Source organism: Chrysochloris asiatica, unplaced genomic scaffold (assembly GCF_000296735.1).
Source record: "Chrysochloris asiatica unplaced genomic scaffold, ChrAsi1.0 scaffold00024, whole genome shotgun sequence".
NCBI classification, from domain to species: Eukaryota; Metazoa; Chordata; class Mammalia; order Afrosoricida; family Chrysochloridae; genus Chrysochloris; species Chrysochloris asiatica.
In genome coordinates this window covers 13560083-13578100 of record NW_006408542.1, presented here as the reverse complement: position 1 = coordinate 13578100, position 18018 = coordinate 13560083, and the positions used below count along the sequence as shown (strand labels likewise).

The following is an 18018-nucleotide window of genomic DNA, read 5'->3' as shown; positions in this document are numbered from 1 at the left end:
TTTGTACATTCCATGCTCCGATTTTCAAGGGATGTTTACAGCTGTTTCTCTTCATTTTGAGTTGTGCCCCATCAGCAAATGAAGGTCCCATGGTCTTTTCTCCCACAGGCTTTACTCCATTCACGTTATCACTATCAACTCTACTTTGAGGAGGCAGCTCATCCCCAGTCATATTTTGTTTGCCTTCCAACCTGAGGGGCTCATTTTCTGGCACTATACCTGACAGTGTTTCTCTGGTATTCATAAGGTTTTCAGTGACTAAATATTTGGAAGTAGTTCGTCACTCTTTCTTTCTAGTCTTTCTTTGTCTGGAAGCTCATCTGAATCCTTTCCACCATAGGTGACCCTGCTGGTATTTAAAATACCGGTGGCATAGCTTCCAGAATCACAGCAACTCACAAGTCACCACAGTACGACAAACTGACAGAGAAGTGGTGGGATTAGTGTACAGTGTCTCTTAAATCATTATCATTCGGGAGATGAAAGAACAGGTTAAGTGAGCACACAGCAGAAGATATGTGCCACATGATCATCTATGAACCTAGGAATAGAAACACAAAAGACACAAAGACCTTCCTCCAGAGCAGAAAGAAAGAGAATTTGTCCATAGAGCTGACACCCTGAATTCAGACTTCAATCTTCCTAAACTGTGAGAAAATAAATTTCTGTTCATTAAAGCTATCCACTTGTGATATTTCTATTACATCAGCACTAAATAGCTAAGATAATACCTTATCTAAGCAGAGAACTATATAAGCAGAGAACACATACTATTTTTATAAACACATGAAACAAGCTTAGTATGCTCCTCTACTCTAAAAACAATACACAGGCTGTCTTCACTAACTACAGTACAATAAAATCACACATAAAACAGAATGGTAGCCAAAACAAAAAGTAAAACTCCATACATGTAGAATTTCTTAAATAGTCTTATTCTAAACAATGCCTGAACAACTAGATGAAATAGATTCAAACTCTTTCCAGAGTTCCAAACAATCAATATAGTTTATGATCTAGTCCTTTGGTTCATATAAGGCTATTTGTTCTTTAAATAAACCCTCAATTTCATAAGATAAAACATTTGAAGAAACAGGAAGGTAGGCTGGGAGTAAAGGATCAGTTGGAGCAGAAAGGTTTGCCAGACTTTTGAGTTAGGCCAGCAACCAGTTTATTCCAATAAAGAACCGGAGAGATTTAACCATTATTACCAGTCAAGTTCATAGAGGCCTAGAAGCATCTATGGATCTTAGTGGTGAGGGCAGGTAACAGCTATTGGAGACCAGAGTAAGATAGTAGCGAGCAAAAAATTAAGAGGTCTTAATGATCTCTAATTCTATGACAGATGCTGTTTGCTCCTGATTATGTGGTTCAAGTGAGTTCCTGGGCATGTGCATACGAGAGCAGATGAGGTCCAGAAGCCTGAAAGGACCCAAAGGTCAGTATTCAGAAAGATTCCAGATGGCTGTGACTAAGCAATGTCAGATCACACAAACAAATGGAGACTATGTTTTCTGAACACCAGAGTCAAATGGCACTCCACACCTGAGTAAGGTGGCTAGCCAAGTTAACAGACATGAGGTTTTGTCTGCATAGCACAAACCAGAGGCTACATTTGACAGTGATAGTAGGTTAAACGGTGTAGAAAGTTTATCTGGATTATTCAGACCCCCAAATTCCACTTGGGATCTCAATTATTCACACTATTTTACTACATTGATTAAAATGCATGCTAACCATCATTCTTTCCTTTGTACTATGTAACAACATCTGTTGAGCAGAAATCAAAATTGTTTTCCCTTTTAGTGTGAATTCATTCATGCCTTCATCCACCCACTCTCCCATCCATCCATTTGACAAGCATCTGAAGCAAACATAAAACATCACATAGATCCCTTGTGCTTCATGTGTCGTTGTTTATATCTCCTCCTATTGCTTGTAGATGAGAAAGATGAAGACTGTGTCTTGAGTTTTTCTAACGCCAAACAATATTCTAGAAGCAATGTTCCAACTAAAATGTTCTAAAGAAATAACGAAATAGAAGAGGGGAGAGACGAGGAAACAGACATAAGGGTCCCAAAGGATGTGGTAGAAATCTTGTTTGGCGTCTGTCTGGGTTTGGACGTCCACCTGGGGAGTCTATGTCTGAGGACACACCCCAAACCGCAGCTTTAGGCAGCATGGAGAGGGCAAGATGAGCTGCCTAAGCAGGAATCTGAGGAGTTTTAAATGTCTCAAATTCTACAGTCTGGACTTTGTTGTCAGGGGCCTAAGCTATTTTCTTTCTCCTCCCTCCTACCATCTCCCCACTCAACTCCCCACCTCTCCAAGCAAACTCAATTTTCTAGAATTCAGAGTCCTGCAGGGGGCAGGGGACATGGAGAGGCAAACTATCCTTCTCCTTCCTTCTTACCCCCACACCAACACACTCAGATCTCCCCCTAGGATAAATTGTATTAAGGTCTCCCACACTGAACTGTAAAGACTCTCTCTGTGCGCCCAAGTGCCCCGTTTCTCTGAAAAATAATGTCTCGACCCCTTCCTTCTAGGACTGCTTTGTGACCTGTGTGCTCTTAGACAGGTAAGGGACTCAGCACAGTGCCCAGCAGTGCTCCCAGCCTAGAACCCCAGCCTCTCCTTGCGTCCCTTCCCAAACCAAACGTAGAGTCAGGCACTCACTAAACCTCAGCTCTCTGGCCTGACCTCGCTCTTCCGGAGAGGACTGGACTTGGAGTGGGAACATTCACTTTCCACTCGGATGCGTGCAACACTAGGAGGAGACGGTTATTCATTCCCATTTTACAGATGAGACGATTGAGGCTTAAATCCAGTGCCAACACATACGTACTCAGGCTCTCCCCAGGACAGTATTTTTTGAGGGACCTGTCTGCCTAGTGTTAGGCTGCACCACCAGGATGTGCTGAGCCCCTGCTAGTGGAAAAGGAGGGGACTGGACGAAGTGCACTGCTTCTGCATGAAGCCTGACCCCTTCCCCTCTCCAGACTCTGCCCCCCGGCCCCCCATCGGTGCGCAACCAGGACAGCTTTCAGAGTAGCACCGAGGAAAGGGGTGCGCCAGACCAAAACACGGATCCTAACCCTAGGCACCCGGGTAGCGGGCAGCTCCGCCCTTTGATCTTGGGATGTTGATTAACCAGGCGGCCGATAGGTGGCTGAGTGTTTCAGGTCCGCAGGGAGGACAGGGAGGACTGAGAGGACGCTACCGTGAGACTGCCGCTGCTTTCCAGCAGGCCATGGAGAATCCTGTGAGAGTGAAGACTTGGGTGGAAGAGAACAGGGCCTCCTTCCTGCCCCCAGTATGCAACAAGCTCCTGTAAGTCCCTGGCACACCCTTCCTCACCCGGTCTTCTAACCTTCTGTCCACCCTGCCTCTCCCCACCCCCACGATCTGTATCCCTCAACCTACAACCAACCCTCAGTTACTTGACCCAGAAGTTACATGACCATGACGAGGGTTGTCAATTTCAAGGAGCCTTCATAGTTAGTGAGGATAGGCTGTTCCGGGTTCCACCACCCTCAATCTGTTCCTCTTTCTGGTGAATGCACAGTTCTGGTGAAAACTGTGTCTTCTGAGGACAAACCAGAGTGGTCCCACCTCTTCTTCTCAGGGCTGAGAAATAACTCTCCAAGTCTTCCCCTGCACTTGTGGGAAAACTGGAAAGTTTGGGGAGGGTGACTTTCCAAATCAAACCAAACCCACTGCAAGAGATTTGATTCAGATTCTTAGGACAGAGTAGAACTGCCCACAGTTTCCAAGACTGTAAATCTTTAAAGAAGCAGATGGCCACATCTTCCTCCCACAGATATGCTGTTGTTAAAAGCTGTCAGTCAGTTCTGACTCATAAAGAACCTGTAGAAGGTTTGCAAGGAATAGTTGGTGAATTTAAACCACCAAATTTGTGGCTCAAATTGACCTTACAGTCCACTGCTTTATCCCACAGCACCACAATATGCTGGTGGGTTCAAACTGCTAGCTGTTTGGTTAGCAACCTAATGCTTAATCGTTGCACTACCAGGGTTTCCCAGGGTAGTTTTAATTGCCCCAAACTGTAGTAGAACCCAGGTTTGCAGACAAAGAGTAAATCCAAAGAACTAACTCTGTTGGCACACACACTCACACCAGGCCTTCTCTACGCCATCTCTGCCTGCAGCACACAACAGGCTTGACCTCTGTCCAGCTGCCATCTTTCTCTGACAGATCTCTCAGGCCTGGTACCCCTTGATCACCTTCTCCTTCCCACAGCTCATGTTTGCTGTGCCTACAGGGCAGCTCTAACAGGTGATACCTCAGTTAGAATTTTTTACCATATCGACAGGCAAGCCTGCAGCAACTGTCTCCACATCAACTCATTTTATTCTCATATTAGCTTCATAAGGTGGGATTTTAATAAGTAACTTGCTCAGTGCCACAGAGCTAGTGTGGAACAAGTCCATGGAACAGTTTGACTCCAAAGTCCACTCTCTTGGTCACTATGAAATACCACTGTGGCTAATGGTAAACATGTCTTGTATCACTGTTGTTGCCCTCAGCTCAAAATTTTATGATTGTCTTTGTCTCTCTCCTCTACTAACACCCTTCATAACAGACCTTTAAGTTCTCCCCTTGGGAATATCTCACATCTATTTATTCTCCCCTAGTACTACAGGCACTGCCCTGTCTCATTCTCATCACCTCCAGCCTGGACAGCACTAGATGCCTTTACCTGCGGAGCTCCCTCCAGCCCTGCCCCAGTATGAATAATCACAAAACTAAAGACCTCTCCCTTTATTCATTCAACAAATGTCCACTGAGCACCCACTATGGGCTAGGCACTGTTGGGACGGACACTGGGGAGGCACCAGGGGACAAAACTGACCAAAACCCCTTCCTCAAGGAGCTGGTGTTTTAGTTGGAGAAGGCAGTGAACTAATATTGTTGTTGTTCTATGCCATGGAGTCGGTTCCGACTCATAGCCACCCGGTATATGGCTTCCGAGGCTGTAAATCTTTACGGAAGCAGAAAGCCTCATCTTTCTCCCATGGAACAGCTGGTAGTCTCGAACTGCTGACCTTGAGGTTCGCAGCCCAATTCTTAACCACTACACTACCAGAGCTCCTTAGTGAACTAATACAGCTGGCTAAAATAAGGCAGATGAGCCTGAGGAGCCATAGACATGGCAAAATCTTAGACATGGTGGGGCCACAGAAGATTGTGGCTTTACTCCCAGCAAAATGAGAAACTGCTAGAGGACTTTGAGCAGAAGGCTGGCATGACTTGATGGTTGAAATAGTTCCTGAGTAGACTTAATCAAGAACCTTCTGCACGTACTTAAATTCTGCATGTACTTAAATTACAGCTTAGTAAAATTTATTTTAAAAGAAAGAAGGGAGGTAGGGAGAAAAGTGTAGAAGGAAGGAAAGCAAAGTGGAAACTTCCAAGGATCCTTGATACCTCTTAGATCAAAACCAAATTCAAGGCTTGGTCTCCTCTCTGGATTCAGCCTGACCCCTACTGATCCCCATATCACCTAGACTCCAGCACCTTTAATACCTGGGCCTCTGTGCCTAGCTTCGTTCCCATTCCCTTCCCTAGGTGCTTCTCAGCTTACCTACGTTCCATGGAGCCCTACACAGCTTTAACTCCAACTCAGAACCACACCATACCAGCCTCCTCCTGTAGAAACGTTGTGGTTACCCTGGATACTACTTTGGGTCCCACTGGGTTATGAGGTCACCGATGAGTTACTACAAGTGCTTACTGACAAATGCTCAAGAAATCCATTCTATACTCATTTTAGCGAAAGTGAGGTTTTCTTTATTCGATTTTGCAGAATCAGGCTCTTACCCTAGAGGACACAGGCAGAGATGCACCACATGGCTGGCTGTCCAAGAATTTTATATTATTCTGAGAAGGTCCCTCCCCTGGTTCCTCACTGATTTGAGTACTATGGGGTTAACAGTCTTTCCCTGGACAGCACCTAAGGCCTTAATGGCGGTATTCTTATTTAAATTTCCTAGCTGTAGAACAGGTTTCTTCCTCCCTCTCCCCCTGTCCTCATACCCCTGGGACTGAAGCCCTTGTTGCTATGTGAATGAACAATCTATATCTTGTCTAAGTATTTCCTGGGCCCTTCATTCCTGAAGATGGACCATCTTGAGAATTTCTCACACTCCTGCCCCATGACCTCCATCTTTTCACACACTAGGCATGACTGTGTGTGTATGTGTTTTTTGTTTATTGAGCCTTGTTTCCCAAAAGGGGAGGAAAACCAAATAATTTTCTGGCTGTGTGACCTTCTCTGAGCCTGCTTCCTCATCTGCAGAATGAGAGGGTAACACTAGGTTTACTTATCTTTGTTGTTGTTGTTAAGTGCTGCTGAGTTGGTTCCCACTCAAGGTGACCTTGCATAGAGTTTCCGAAAAACACCTGTTGGATTTGAACTGCTGACTTTGTGGTTCACAATCCAGTTCTGATCCTACAGCACTACACCAAGAGCATCTAATCGTATCAAACAATAGTGCCTACTCTGTGGCAGCCACTATTCTGAATGCTTACAAATAGGAATTTATGTAACCTCTAAAAACTCCATGAAGAACTGTCTTTCCATTTTGCAGATGAGGAAACTGAGGCACAGCAAGGTTAAGTAATGTGCCCAAGGTCAGTGGCTGAATCAAATTTCATCCCAGGAGGAGTCTGGTTCCGAAGCTGGTTTTTAACCACTATACCACAATTCCATGAGTCCATGAAGTGAGGCCTAGCGAGTTTTTGGAGAGTTGAGGTCTTATAATCAGAAAGCTCTGGTGGTAGATGAAGGTCACATTACCTGTCCCCCATCCCTGGGAAGTGAGGTCTCCAATTTGCTTCCTGTAATTGGAGACCTTGAGCACATTCCAGGGATCCCGGCTGTGATGAAGAAATGAAATCGATCCCCCACCAAGATGTTCCCCCAATAGGGTCAGCGAGCAGAGGTTCTACAGATGATGTGGGAACTCATAAGCACACAGATGGACCTACACACAAATAAACTGAGACAAACAGACATGCACACATAGTTACACATGGAGCAACACAGACAGACAGACACTCAGAGGCACACAGGCACACAGTGGAGACTTAAAGGGACAGGGATGCAGAAATTGCCTTCCCCCAGGTACTCCCAGGCTCCCTCCCTGCTTCCTCCTGCCCTTCCTCTCAGGAGCTGCATCAAGATCTTTCCTTCCTTGTCCATTGCAGGCATCAAGAGCAGCTCAAAGTCATGTTTGTTGGGGGCCCCAACGTCAGGAAGGACTACCATATCGAGGAGGGGGAGGAGGTAGGTCTATGGGCTGACCCCCCCTGACCCAGCCCTGAGGTGGGACTGTGTCTCTGGCATTGGGGGTGCTTTCCAGGCCAGCGCACCAACGCCAGAACTTGGATGGGAGAGGCGATGGCTGACTTGGGGGACCAGTAAAGGGGCACAGCTGAAATCACAGAGGAAAACCACTGCCTGGAATTAAGAGGGCAGGGGTGCATTGACGCCTTCCACAGCCCCATTCTCAAAGGAGTCTGAGCCGTTGAGCTGGGCTGGAAGACCCAGAAAGTAGACCAGCTTCCGTGGGTGTGAGAGACTCTGGCTGTTGGCCAACCCCCATATCGGGGGTTGTTGCCATGGCCTCCTCATCATACCCCGAACATAGAAGAACCCAAACCCACTGGCATGGAGTTGATTCTGACTCATATTGTTGTTGTTAAGTACTGTATAGGGTTTCCATGGAGTAGCTGGAGGGTTAGAACCACTGACCTAGTGGTTAGTGGTTAGTGGTCCAATGCTTATCCTACAGCACTATGTAACAGAACTCCTTCAAACTCCTGTTGGTGTTAAGTGCCATCACATCAGTTCCTACACATAGGGACCCTGGATAGGGTTTTGAAGAGTGGCTGGTGAGTTTGAATCACCAACTTTGCAGTTCAAACCAACTTTGCAGTCCAGTGCTTATCCTACAGTGCCACACCAGGACTCCTTCCAAATCATAGCCACAACTATGTAGGATTTCGGAGACTAAATCTTTATGAAAGTAGACAGTCTCATCTTTCTCCTGAAGAGCAGCTGGTGAGTTTGAACTGCTGCCAACTTTGCATTCAAATGCCTAACCCACAATGCCACCAGGCTTCCAAAGTAAGAAGCAGCCATTCCCTTTGGGGGATCCCTCTAAGGTCTCCAGGCACTTTCTTAGCCTGCAGGCAGCTGCCAAAGTCCAAGGAGGAGGTGGGCTGGGCTAAGGGATGAGAAGCAGGTAGCTGAAGGAAGGGATGGGGATAGAAGAGGGGCCTGGCCCTGGAGTTGGATGACCCTCTCCTTATCTGGAGTGCCTTAACACCCAAACACTTCCATATCCAGAGTTGTGTGGCTACAGGAGGCGGGTGGAAAGCGCAATTTGTACTGCATACCCTTTGGTACCTTGAATTTTGAACTGTGTTTCTCTATTACCTATCTCAAAGTACAATAATAAGAAAAAGATAGGCCCCTTTAAGGAGGGACATAGAGGGGTTTTGACCTATCAGAATCTCTGGTGAAAAGAATCATTGTAGTGAACCCTTGTATCCTGGGAAGGCCCCTGATTCTGAGGTTCAAGATCCTGAGTCTGGCATAGTTACCTGTCTCCACCCTCACTATAAGCATCTCAGCTCCAGCCCAGAGTTGGAGAGCATCCTGGGCATTCAGCATATATTCCCCTGAACAAACACTGAGTGTGCTGAAAGGCCCTGACCTTGTGGTGGAGGTGGTGAGAGGCAGGGCCAGCAGAGCAAAGCTGGCCAGTCCTTTACTTCTCACACAATTGCTTCCCCCTCCCCACAAATCCACCTCACAGGAAACAGCTGTGGGGAAAATCAGCTGGAAAATCCAAAACTATAGAGAGATGATAGGTCTGATTGGGCATGGCCACTGTGGAGGAGACAGTTGGGGAACCAGCATAGTTGTCTACTTGGTCTCTCCTGCCTGTCTCTGTCAGTCCCAGGCCAGAAGCAGCCACTGCTTCAGTAAGTTCTGATCTCGGTATCTACCTCTCAGGTCTTCTTCCCTATGGGCCCTTCCACCCACCATGCACTCCCCACCACTCAGCCCACCTGTCTCATCTTTCTCCTGAAGAGCAGCTGGTCTCTCCAAGACGCTCTAGGGATGCGTAGATGTCTACTTCCAGGCATAGGCCATGCTCTGTCCTGGCTCAGCCAAGGGGCTAAGGATGTGAAGACTCCACCTGAGACATGTCCTCATTCTGGAGAAACATTCAGGGGCTGAGTACCATTTGGACTGTGGTGGGTTTGTGATCTGCAGGGAGATTGGGGGGAGGAGGGGAGGGCTGTTAGAGTGGGGAGGATAGCACCTGTCACAAATTCTGTCTTCTTTGGCTGAAGCGTGAAGGCAAAGCATGAAAAGTGAGTTACTCACACCTGCGTTCAAATCACATCTTTAACTTTTATTCATGAGCCTCATTTTCCCCTCTGGCCTCGGCAGCAGTCCTTTCAGTTCCCCTGACTACTGCCCAGACTCCTAATAGCTTAGCATCACCCACCAAGTACCCAAGCTACCCCACTTCTTCCCTTGGGCTGGGGGTCAGTCTTTGCCTCTCACTAGCTTTGTGGTATCAGGTAAATTGTGTCTTGTCACCTCTCTGGGCATATTTCCTTGCAGTACATGGGTACCATGTCCCCAGCCTTGTGGGAAGGGCTTAGTTGTGTGTATAATATGTGTACAGAGCCGGTGCAGTGTACTTAATATGCTAGTTCTCTGCAACCCCACCCCCTTGCTAGAGGATCCCACCTGTAAGGCTAAGCCAGACTCAGTTCGTATCAGCCTGAGACAGTACAGCTAATCTTCCAGCCAGCCCAGGCCCCTAAACATCATTTACTTCCAAACAGCATAATTCCTTTTGGATTGCTCACGGCTGTTGGGGATTATGTGCTATTCTGTACCCCTAGTCTAAGCCAGGCCTGTCCTCATCACTGGGAAGCCATGGGCAGGGAGACAACAGTAAGGAAAATTCTGCTCCCTTCTGTTTGGTGTGGCGCTGTGGGTTAATGCATCAGACTGCAAAGCCATTTGAACTGCAAGGTCAGTGGTTCAGCTACTCCTCAGAAACCCTATACAGGGTCGCTATGGGTCAGAACCAACTCGACAGCACTTCACAACAACAACAATATCTAGTTGTGAAATGCTGTCATGTCAGTTCCAACTCATAATGACCCTATATAGGGTTTCCAAGACTTTAAATCTCTGTGGGAACAGAAAACCTCATCTTTCTTCCGAAGAGTAACTGGTGGCTCAGACTGTGGACTTTGTGGTTCACAGTCAAGTGCTTAACGTATGGAGCCACTGAGCTCCCTAAAACTAGTTGTTGTTGTTGTTGTCAACTGCTGTTGAGTCGGTTCTGACTCACAGCGACCCTGTATAGGGTTTCCAAGGAGCAGCTGGTGGGTTTGAACTTCGTGGTTCAAACCGACCCTGAGGTCAAGTGCTTATCCTACTGTGCCACACCAGGACTCCAGTAGTCCCTTGAATCTGGCTCAGATGGCACTTCAGACTCCCCCACTCACTCCCCTGATACTTGCAGAGGCTGGAGACTGCAAACCCCTCCCCTCCTTACTTCTCCACCCTGGAAATCCCCTACCCATATATACATACAGGGGCTTATTCCCAGCTGGAATTGGGGGCACTTGCTGAATTACTTTGTAAGGATGCTAGGTAGGTTTTCCTCCTTGCTTTAAATAACATTTATGAATTGGTTTTAGTAATAAAAGTAAATATTGTTCAGTTCAGTGTAGAAAACATGGGACATATAGACAAGAAAAAAAACTGTACTGTACATCTCCCACAAGCCCACCACTGTGGGGAGGAGGCATTGTTAACACCTTGTCTAGTCTATATATCTATTACTGCATAATCAGAGCCTAGCAGGATATTGTTTTGAATCTTTAACACGAAAACTTTTAACTTTTCCTATTTTATTAAGCTATTTAAAAACATAGTTTTTAACGGTTATGTAATGTTCTGTGTTTTGGATCTACCATAAAATATTTGTTGTTGCTATTTTAAGTGTCGTTGAGTTGGTTCCAACTCATAGCGACCCTGTATAGGGTTTCTAAGGTTTTGCATTTTTGTGGGACCAGAAAGCCTCATCTTTCTCCTGCGGAGCAACTGGTGGTCTTGAACCAATGACTTTGTGGTTCATAGTCCAGTACTTATCCTACAGAGTCACTGTGCTCCCCATATATTTACACTTGCTCATTTATTATATGAGCAATTTTTCTATCACCCATATGAACAAAGTTAGAGTTTATCAAGTGCTTACTAGGTGTCAGGTGCCATGCAGCATCCCCGGTAGCCCCCACATCAACTTTCTGAAGTAGATATTGTAGTGGTGTGGAGGAGGAACTTGAGGCACAGACAAGTTAAGTGAGTTCATCAAGGTCACACAGCTACCTGGTAGAGATGAGGGCTGGATCTACTTTTAACAACACTGCACTGCAGCAGCCAGCCTTGTCTGTCACTAGATATATCTCTGAGTATCTGACGCCACATCCTTAGAGTTCAGATTTCTAGATCAAGGGTATATAGGGTGACCAGCTGTTGTGATTTTAGCACTGAAAGTCTCCTGTGCCAGGAAGGCCCCCAGTTCTGTATGTGGCCACATACAAAGATGTGAATTCTGAAGGCTCTTTCTGCCCTTTGCCAAAGGGCTGTATTGAATTATACCTGTTTCCTTGAGCCCCAGCTGATTTCTCTTAGTAGATGCAATGCTAAGAACCTCTAGCTTCTCATATAATAAGTAGTAATAATTATAATAAGGAGCTCTGGTAGCATAGTGGTTACGAATCGGGCTGCGAACCTTGAGGTCAGCGGTTCGAAACTACCAGCTGCTCCGCGGGAGAAAGATGAGGCTTTCTACTCCCGTAAAGATTTACACCCTTGGAAACCCTGTACCGGGTCGCTATGGGTCAGAACCGACTCGACGGCACTTAACAACAACAACAACAATAATTATAATACCCTTCAACCACCTGACTGGGGCTTTTCACACGCATGCAGTCTGTGACATAGAGAAGGAAAATGTGCCTGCTGCCTCCTCCTAACTCCATGGGGTGGTCTCCAAGGCTTTGAGGGACTTAGATGTAAAAAGAGAAAAGCAGTAGCAGTCTTCCTGAAGACAGCAGGAGGGGAACGAATGCTCCCACCCCACCCCAGCCCACACAGGCTCCCAGTGTTGTTGGGTCACCCATGTACACCCAGCCAAGCATCTACAGGATTTGGAGAGGTCTGGTTCCAGCCCATGCCACAGTATCACCCCTGCCAGGAACAAACACACACTTCAGAGCCACTCACAGATTTAGGTCCCAACTTCCGCTCGAGTACTAACTAGCTGTGTGGCTTTGGGCACGTTGCTTTACTTTCTGTGCCTCCACTTCCTCTTTTTCATTTCTGCTGGAGCTAATACTCCTTTGGAAGTTATTGTAAAGATGACTGTATTCAGCACAGCCCCTGGCACATAGTAGGTCTCGCACCCAGTAGGGACTCAGTAACTGAGTGGTACTGTTGTTGTATTGAGTACTTTGATCATCACTTGGTGGCAGGGGTCATGGTTCTCGGTGTGTCCCAGCACTCCTGGTATTGGCATGCATGAGAAGATGGGCCCCAGTGCAGAAGCATCAGAGCTCCTGAGACCTTAAGAAAGTTTTTCAAGTTGTCTGGTCAGAACTCAGGGTCTGGGAATGGTCAAAGATCTGGCAGAGGGAGTGAGGAGGGTCCAGCCACCTGCTGTCCTACAGGTGTTTTACCAGCTGGAAGGCGACATGGTTCTCCAAGTCCTGGAGCGAGGGAAACACAGAGACGTGGTCATCCGGCAGGGAGAGGTGAGTATGGGCCCAGGGCAGAGACAAGAGTCAATCAGAACCAGAACTTGTTCTGTCCCTTTGTCCCCCTCCCCTTGGCCAAGGTCATATCTCCCTGCCTTTTCCTGTTCTCCTGACCTGCCCATTCCCCCCATCCTAAAGCATCCCTTCTTCTAAGGCTGCCCTATCCTTGGCAAAGCCAGAGAAGTGGGCCTCTGTAGACAAGCAGAGGCCTCCCTGCATTCTGTGGGTCAGCCATGGATGCCCAGGTCTTTTTGATACAGTAAAGTCTCTGGGAGGAGGGATTACAGCCTTGCTGGGCACATCTGTCTCCTCTACTGTAGATATTCCTTCTGCCTGCGGGGATCCCCCACTCACCGCAGAGGTTTGCCAACACTGTGGGGCTGGTGATTGAGCGGAGACGGCAGCAAACAGAGCTAGATGGGCTCAGGTAAAGGACCCTGTCTGGCACGGAGAGCAAGTGGACAAGCAGCAGACTGCAGCAAAAAAGATCCTAGATAAACTCCAAACAGCACTTGCTTCAATTGGGGGGGTGAATAAAACAGGGGGGTGTTATGTGTGCCCCCTGGGTGGCAGCTTAGCCCGATGACCTTTTGACTGTGATTGAAAGTGGTGCTTTCCACACTGAGGTCAACTTCGAGGGATCAGATGCAGAAAGGGGGGGAGGGGGGTGTGGATGCCAGAGTCACACTCACCTACGCCAGCACAGCTGCTCCTAGCCTCACCCCAGAGCTAGAGAAGCACCCAGAGTATCCCTGTACACACCTTTCTACCCAGCTCACTGTTCTATAACCAAACCAGCTGCTGTCCAGTTAATTCCAGCTTATGACATGTCCACATGTGTCACAGTAGAACTGCATCCCATAGGGTTTTCATTGGCTGATTTTTCAGATATAGATTGCCAGACCTTTCTTTCTAGGTGTCTCTGGGTAGACTTGATCCTTTAACTTATTGGTTGGCAACTGAGTACTTAACTGATTGGATCATCTAGGCGCTTTGTGGCTGTATAAATATTCCATTGTATGGAAATTCCACAATTTGCTTATCTTCATCTCTCTCAGGTTATTCCCACCTTTCGGCTATTGTGAATCATGCTACAGTAGATATTGAAGTATAGTATCTGTTGGAGTTCCTGTTTTCCATTCTTTTGAGTCTATTCCTAGGAGTGGGTTTGCTGTGTCACATGGTAATTCAATGTTGAACTTATTGAGGAATCACCATATTACTTTCCCCAGTGGCTGCATCCTCTTCCAGTGCCACAAGCAATGGCTAGCGAGGTCTTCCATTCTTCCACGCCCTCTCCCATACCTGTTATTTTCTGTTTTCTGGTAATCATCATTCTGATGAGGCTGAAGTGGTATCTCATTGTGGAAATTTGATTTTTTATCACTTACAAAAATTTCATGCATATTTCTCATACTATTAACTGCTTTTCAAAGAACACAATCACAATGGCTGCCTAATAATCTACTGCAAACCACTCTATTGTGGAGACAGATACCCTGCCGTAAATTCCGAAAGAGATTTCCCACAGGGGACTTTATACTGGGAGCCTTTAGTGATGAGGAGGATGGTTACCTCAAGACCATTTCACAGCAAATTCAATAACAGATTTCATCTGGCTGCTTCTGACCTTTAATAAAAGCTAGGGACTCCGTATTAAAATGCCACTCCAAAGACATGTCCTGAAGAACATTGCAGTCCAGTTATAAAGCCTTCGGGGCCAGCTTTATCCCAGGATAGAGTTTAGGGTGCCAGACAGGGTGGATGCATGTGTGTCTTTATATCATCTTTTATAAGCAGAACCATTCCTTTTTTACAGTAGGAGTTCAAGAGCAGACAGAGCTGGCTGGGATTTAGGCATTCGGTCATTTGCCTTGTGCTGCACACACACAGGCCCTTCTTAGGCCAGTGAAGGAGCTGCCAAGTCATGCTGAGTGCCCAGCGGGCTTCAGGGGAGTCTGTAACAGGCTTTGTGTGTTTGTGCTTAAGGGCTTTCCTCCAAAGAAGTGACCCTGAGCCTTGCTCCAGTTCTCAAAGACATCCATGGCTTTGAAAGGAGAACCTCTCTTCTGGAGGATGTTGGTTCCTTATGGTTCTACTCTAAGACCGACCAGCCACGGATAGAGGACATCCAGCAGCTAATTCTGGATTCAAGAGACTAGGACTCAGGCTTAGCCACAGCTTCCCCTCTGGGAAAATGAAGACACTTGGATTAAATGCTCCCTAGAGGCTTAAGGCAGTGGTAGTTCAGTGGTGGACTTCTTGCCCTCCAAGCAAGAGACCCAGGTTTGATTCCCAGCCAGTGCTCCTCAGCACAGACACTCCTCTTCTGACTGTGTGCTGCTTTGATGCTATACACCTTTCAGCAGAGCTTTCAGACTAAGATCAGCTATCTACTTTTAAAACTCAGTCAATGAAAACACTATGAGTCACAATGGTCCAATCCCCAAGCAGTCATAGGGATAGCGCAGGACCCGGTAGTATCTTGATCCATTTTGCATATGGGTCACCATGAGTTGGGAGGCTAAACTGACAGAAGCTAACACCTTCCTGAAACTGGCTGGAGTCTACCCCTTACAGGCTAACTGTTGCCAAATTGCTCAGACTCCTTTGGCTAATGGGAATTGTGCGAATGTTGTCAGTAATAGCCCCACACAGATGGGGAGCACATGGGTCCTTTCCGAAGAGCCGACTGCCCAGGTGGGGAGCTGGTTTGCCTGTCCTCTGCTCTGGCAGGTACTATGTGGGAGACACCGTGGATGTCCTGTTTGAGAAGTGGTTCTACTGTGAGGACCTTGGCACACAGTTGGCTCCCATCATCCAGGAGTGAGTCCATGCCCCTCTCCCCCGTCCTCTGACTATCTGTGGCCCCTCCCAGCAGTGCTCCCCTCAGCACCCACCAGGCTTGGACCCAGGCTGGAGACCCCAGTGGGGAGGAGAGAAGGGCCACGCCATGGGGCAAGAAAGGGAAGAAAGGGTGGTAGACATACAGGAAGTTAGTTCCTGGGCCGGGGAATGTGAGAATAAACGCATCTGTGTGTGTGTGACTGCTGAAATACAAACACTGGGCCCCATCTTCCTCCTCATCTGCAGGTTCTTCAACTCTGAGCAGTACAGAACGGGAAAGCCCATCCCTGGTGAGGCCTCTTATAGCCCCTTCTCTCTCCTCCCTTCTGTCCCAGAGTGGGATATGTCTTGGCCCAGGGTAATCAGAGGGTCTCTTTTTGAGTATTCTGACCAGTACTCTAAAGAGTAAGATGATGGACCCAAATAGAACCCGCTGCATGGTTGCTGGATCATTGCTCTGGGTCCAGAGCCCATTCCGGTGATGGAAAGCTGGGGACCCAGTGGGTGGGTTGAGCCCAGAGGACCTTAACTATAACCTTGCCCTGGGTGCAGACCAGTTGCTCAAGAAGCCGCCTTTCCCCCTGAGCACACGGCCTGTCATGGAGCCCATGTCCCTGAAGACTTGGCTGGATGGTCACCGCAGAGAGCTGCAGGCCGGCACACCCCTCAGTCTCTTCGGGGACACGTATGAGACCCAGGTAAAGCTGGGGAAGTGGGACCCAATCACACACACACACACACCAGGTTTGTGTACATGAATACATTCCTCCTGACTGAGGTTAGCAAGAACCAGAGCCCAGGTCCTGGCTGGTCTTGTGGGCTGGGCACCTATCCAAGTATTGAAGCTAGGGAGTAACTAGTCCAGAGTAATATTTCACAAAGATCCTTCTAGACCACGTGGGGGCAGGATCAAGAGGGTAAGAGATGAGACCTGCTGGGAGGCTAGTGTGTGTTTAAACTTTAAAATTCACCATTGGCCAAATCCCCTGTAGTTTGAGTTAGCCCCGTGGAGGGATGCTCATTGGCTACAGACCTGCCCTCTAGAAGCCCAGCCTGCTTCTCTTAGGCACTGGCAGACACCCTGGGCAGACAGTGAGACAGAGACAGAACTGTGAGAGCCCCTCCCATGCCAAATGGCAACGTAATTCAGCCCTGAGCTAGCCCTCGATCCGATCCTGCTGCTCTCACCTGCTTCAGTTCATGCAGAAACATATCCATGAAGTGCTGCTCTGGGCCAGTGGGAGCAGGGCCTCAACAAGGCAGCTGTGTGCAGAGGGGCTAGGCAATCAGAGTGGTCTTAGACTCCTTGTCAATCATTTCCTCCCCACGCCTTCCTCTTCCTTAGACCAGATTTGCAGAGGAAGGGCAGTGGGGACCTCTGGGGAACCAGTGTTTGTGTTTCATGTTCTGCATGTACAACAGGCACACATGTGGGCCCCCTGATGTACCCCAGCAAGCATGCCTTCCCCGCGGTCAGCATCAGAGGCCCAGATCTGCAGGCACGTCCCCAAATAGCCACACGTGGGCAGCACGTATCCCGATGGGAGGCTGTAGGAGGCGCCTACAGAGGGCAGTGGGGTGGCGCTGTGAGTCTCTCACCCCCAGGCATGATGTCTGCAGGCCAGGCTCAAGACCATCGCCTCCTGTGTAAGGCAGAAAGTACCATAAAGGGCCTTTTACTTCCCATCAGGTGCTTGCCCATGGACAAGGCAGTAGCAAAGGCCCCAAACAGGGTGTGGACGTCTGGCTGTGGCAACTGGCAAGTATGGCCCGGGGAGAGGACGGGAGAGGGTCCCACGGCCTCCTGCCCTCAGGGGTTGGACTGCTCCTGGTCCTTGGACTTCCAGGGCTTTTGCTGAGGCAGATACGGAGACAGTCAGGCAAGAGTGGAAGCCCACAGCATCCATTTGATTCTTCGCTTCTCTTTCCCAGGAGGGCTCCTCAGCGGTGAAGATGGGAGGACAGCATCTAAGCCTGGCCCCTGATGACAGCCTCTTGGTGCCAGCTGGAACTTCGTGAGCAACACTTGGGGCCCACTCCCTACACAGAGAGGACATTTCCCAACAGGGACATCCTCAAGGCCTCACCTTGCCTAAGCCCCGCCCATCTGTTTCCGCAGGTACTCATGGGAACGCGCACAAGGCTCTGTGGCCCTGTCTGTGACCCAGGACCCCACCCGCAAGAAGCCCCTGGGGTGATCCTCTTGTCTCGAGCCCAAAGCAGCCCTGAGGTGCATAAGCGCGACCTCTACATGATTGGTGTGCACCGCGCCCCCTGCCAAGT

At 48.2% G+C, this 18018-nt stretch overlaps 1 protein-coding gene across 1 annotated transcript; it reads left to right on the top strand.

The window, feature by feature from the left end:
• The first annotated feature begins 3253 nt into the window (after positions 1-3253).
• On the top strand, positions 3254-17933 carry HAAO (3-hydroxyanthranilate 3,4-dioxygenase). The gene is made up of 10 exons (XM_006839402.1): positions 3254-3333; positions 7234-7312; positions 12802-12885; positions 13209-13315; positions 15625-15714; positions 15982-16025; positions 16288-16433; positions 17426-17494; positions 17668-17750; positions 17855-17933. The coding sequence occupies exons 1-10, from the start codon at positions 3254-3256 to the stop codon at positions 17931-17933; spliced, it is 861 nt and encodes a 286-aa protein (XP_006839465.1).
• The last annotated feature ends 85 nt before the right edge of the window (positions 17934-18018 follow it).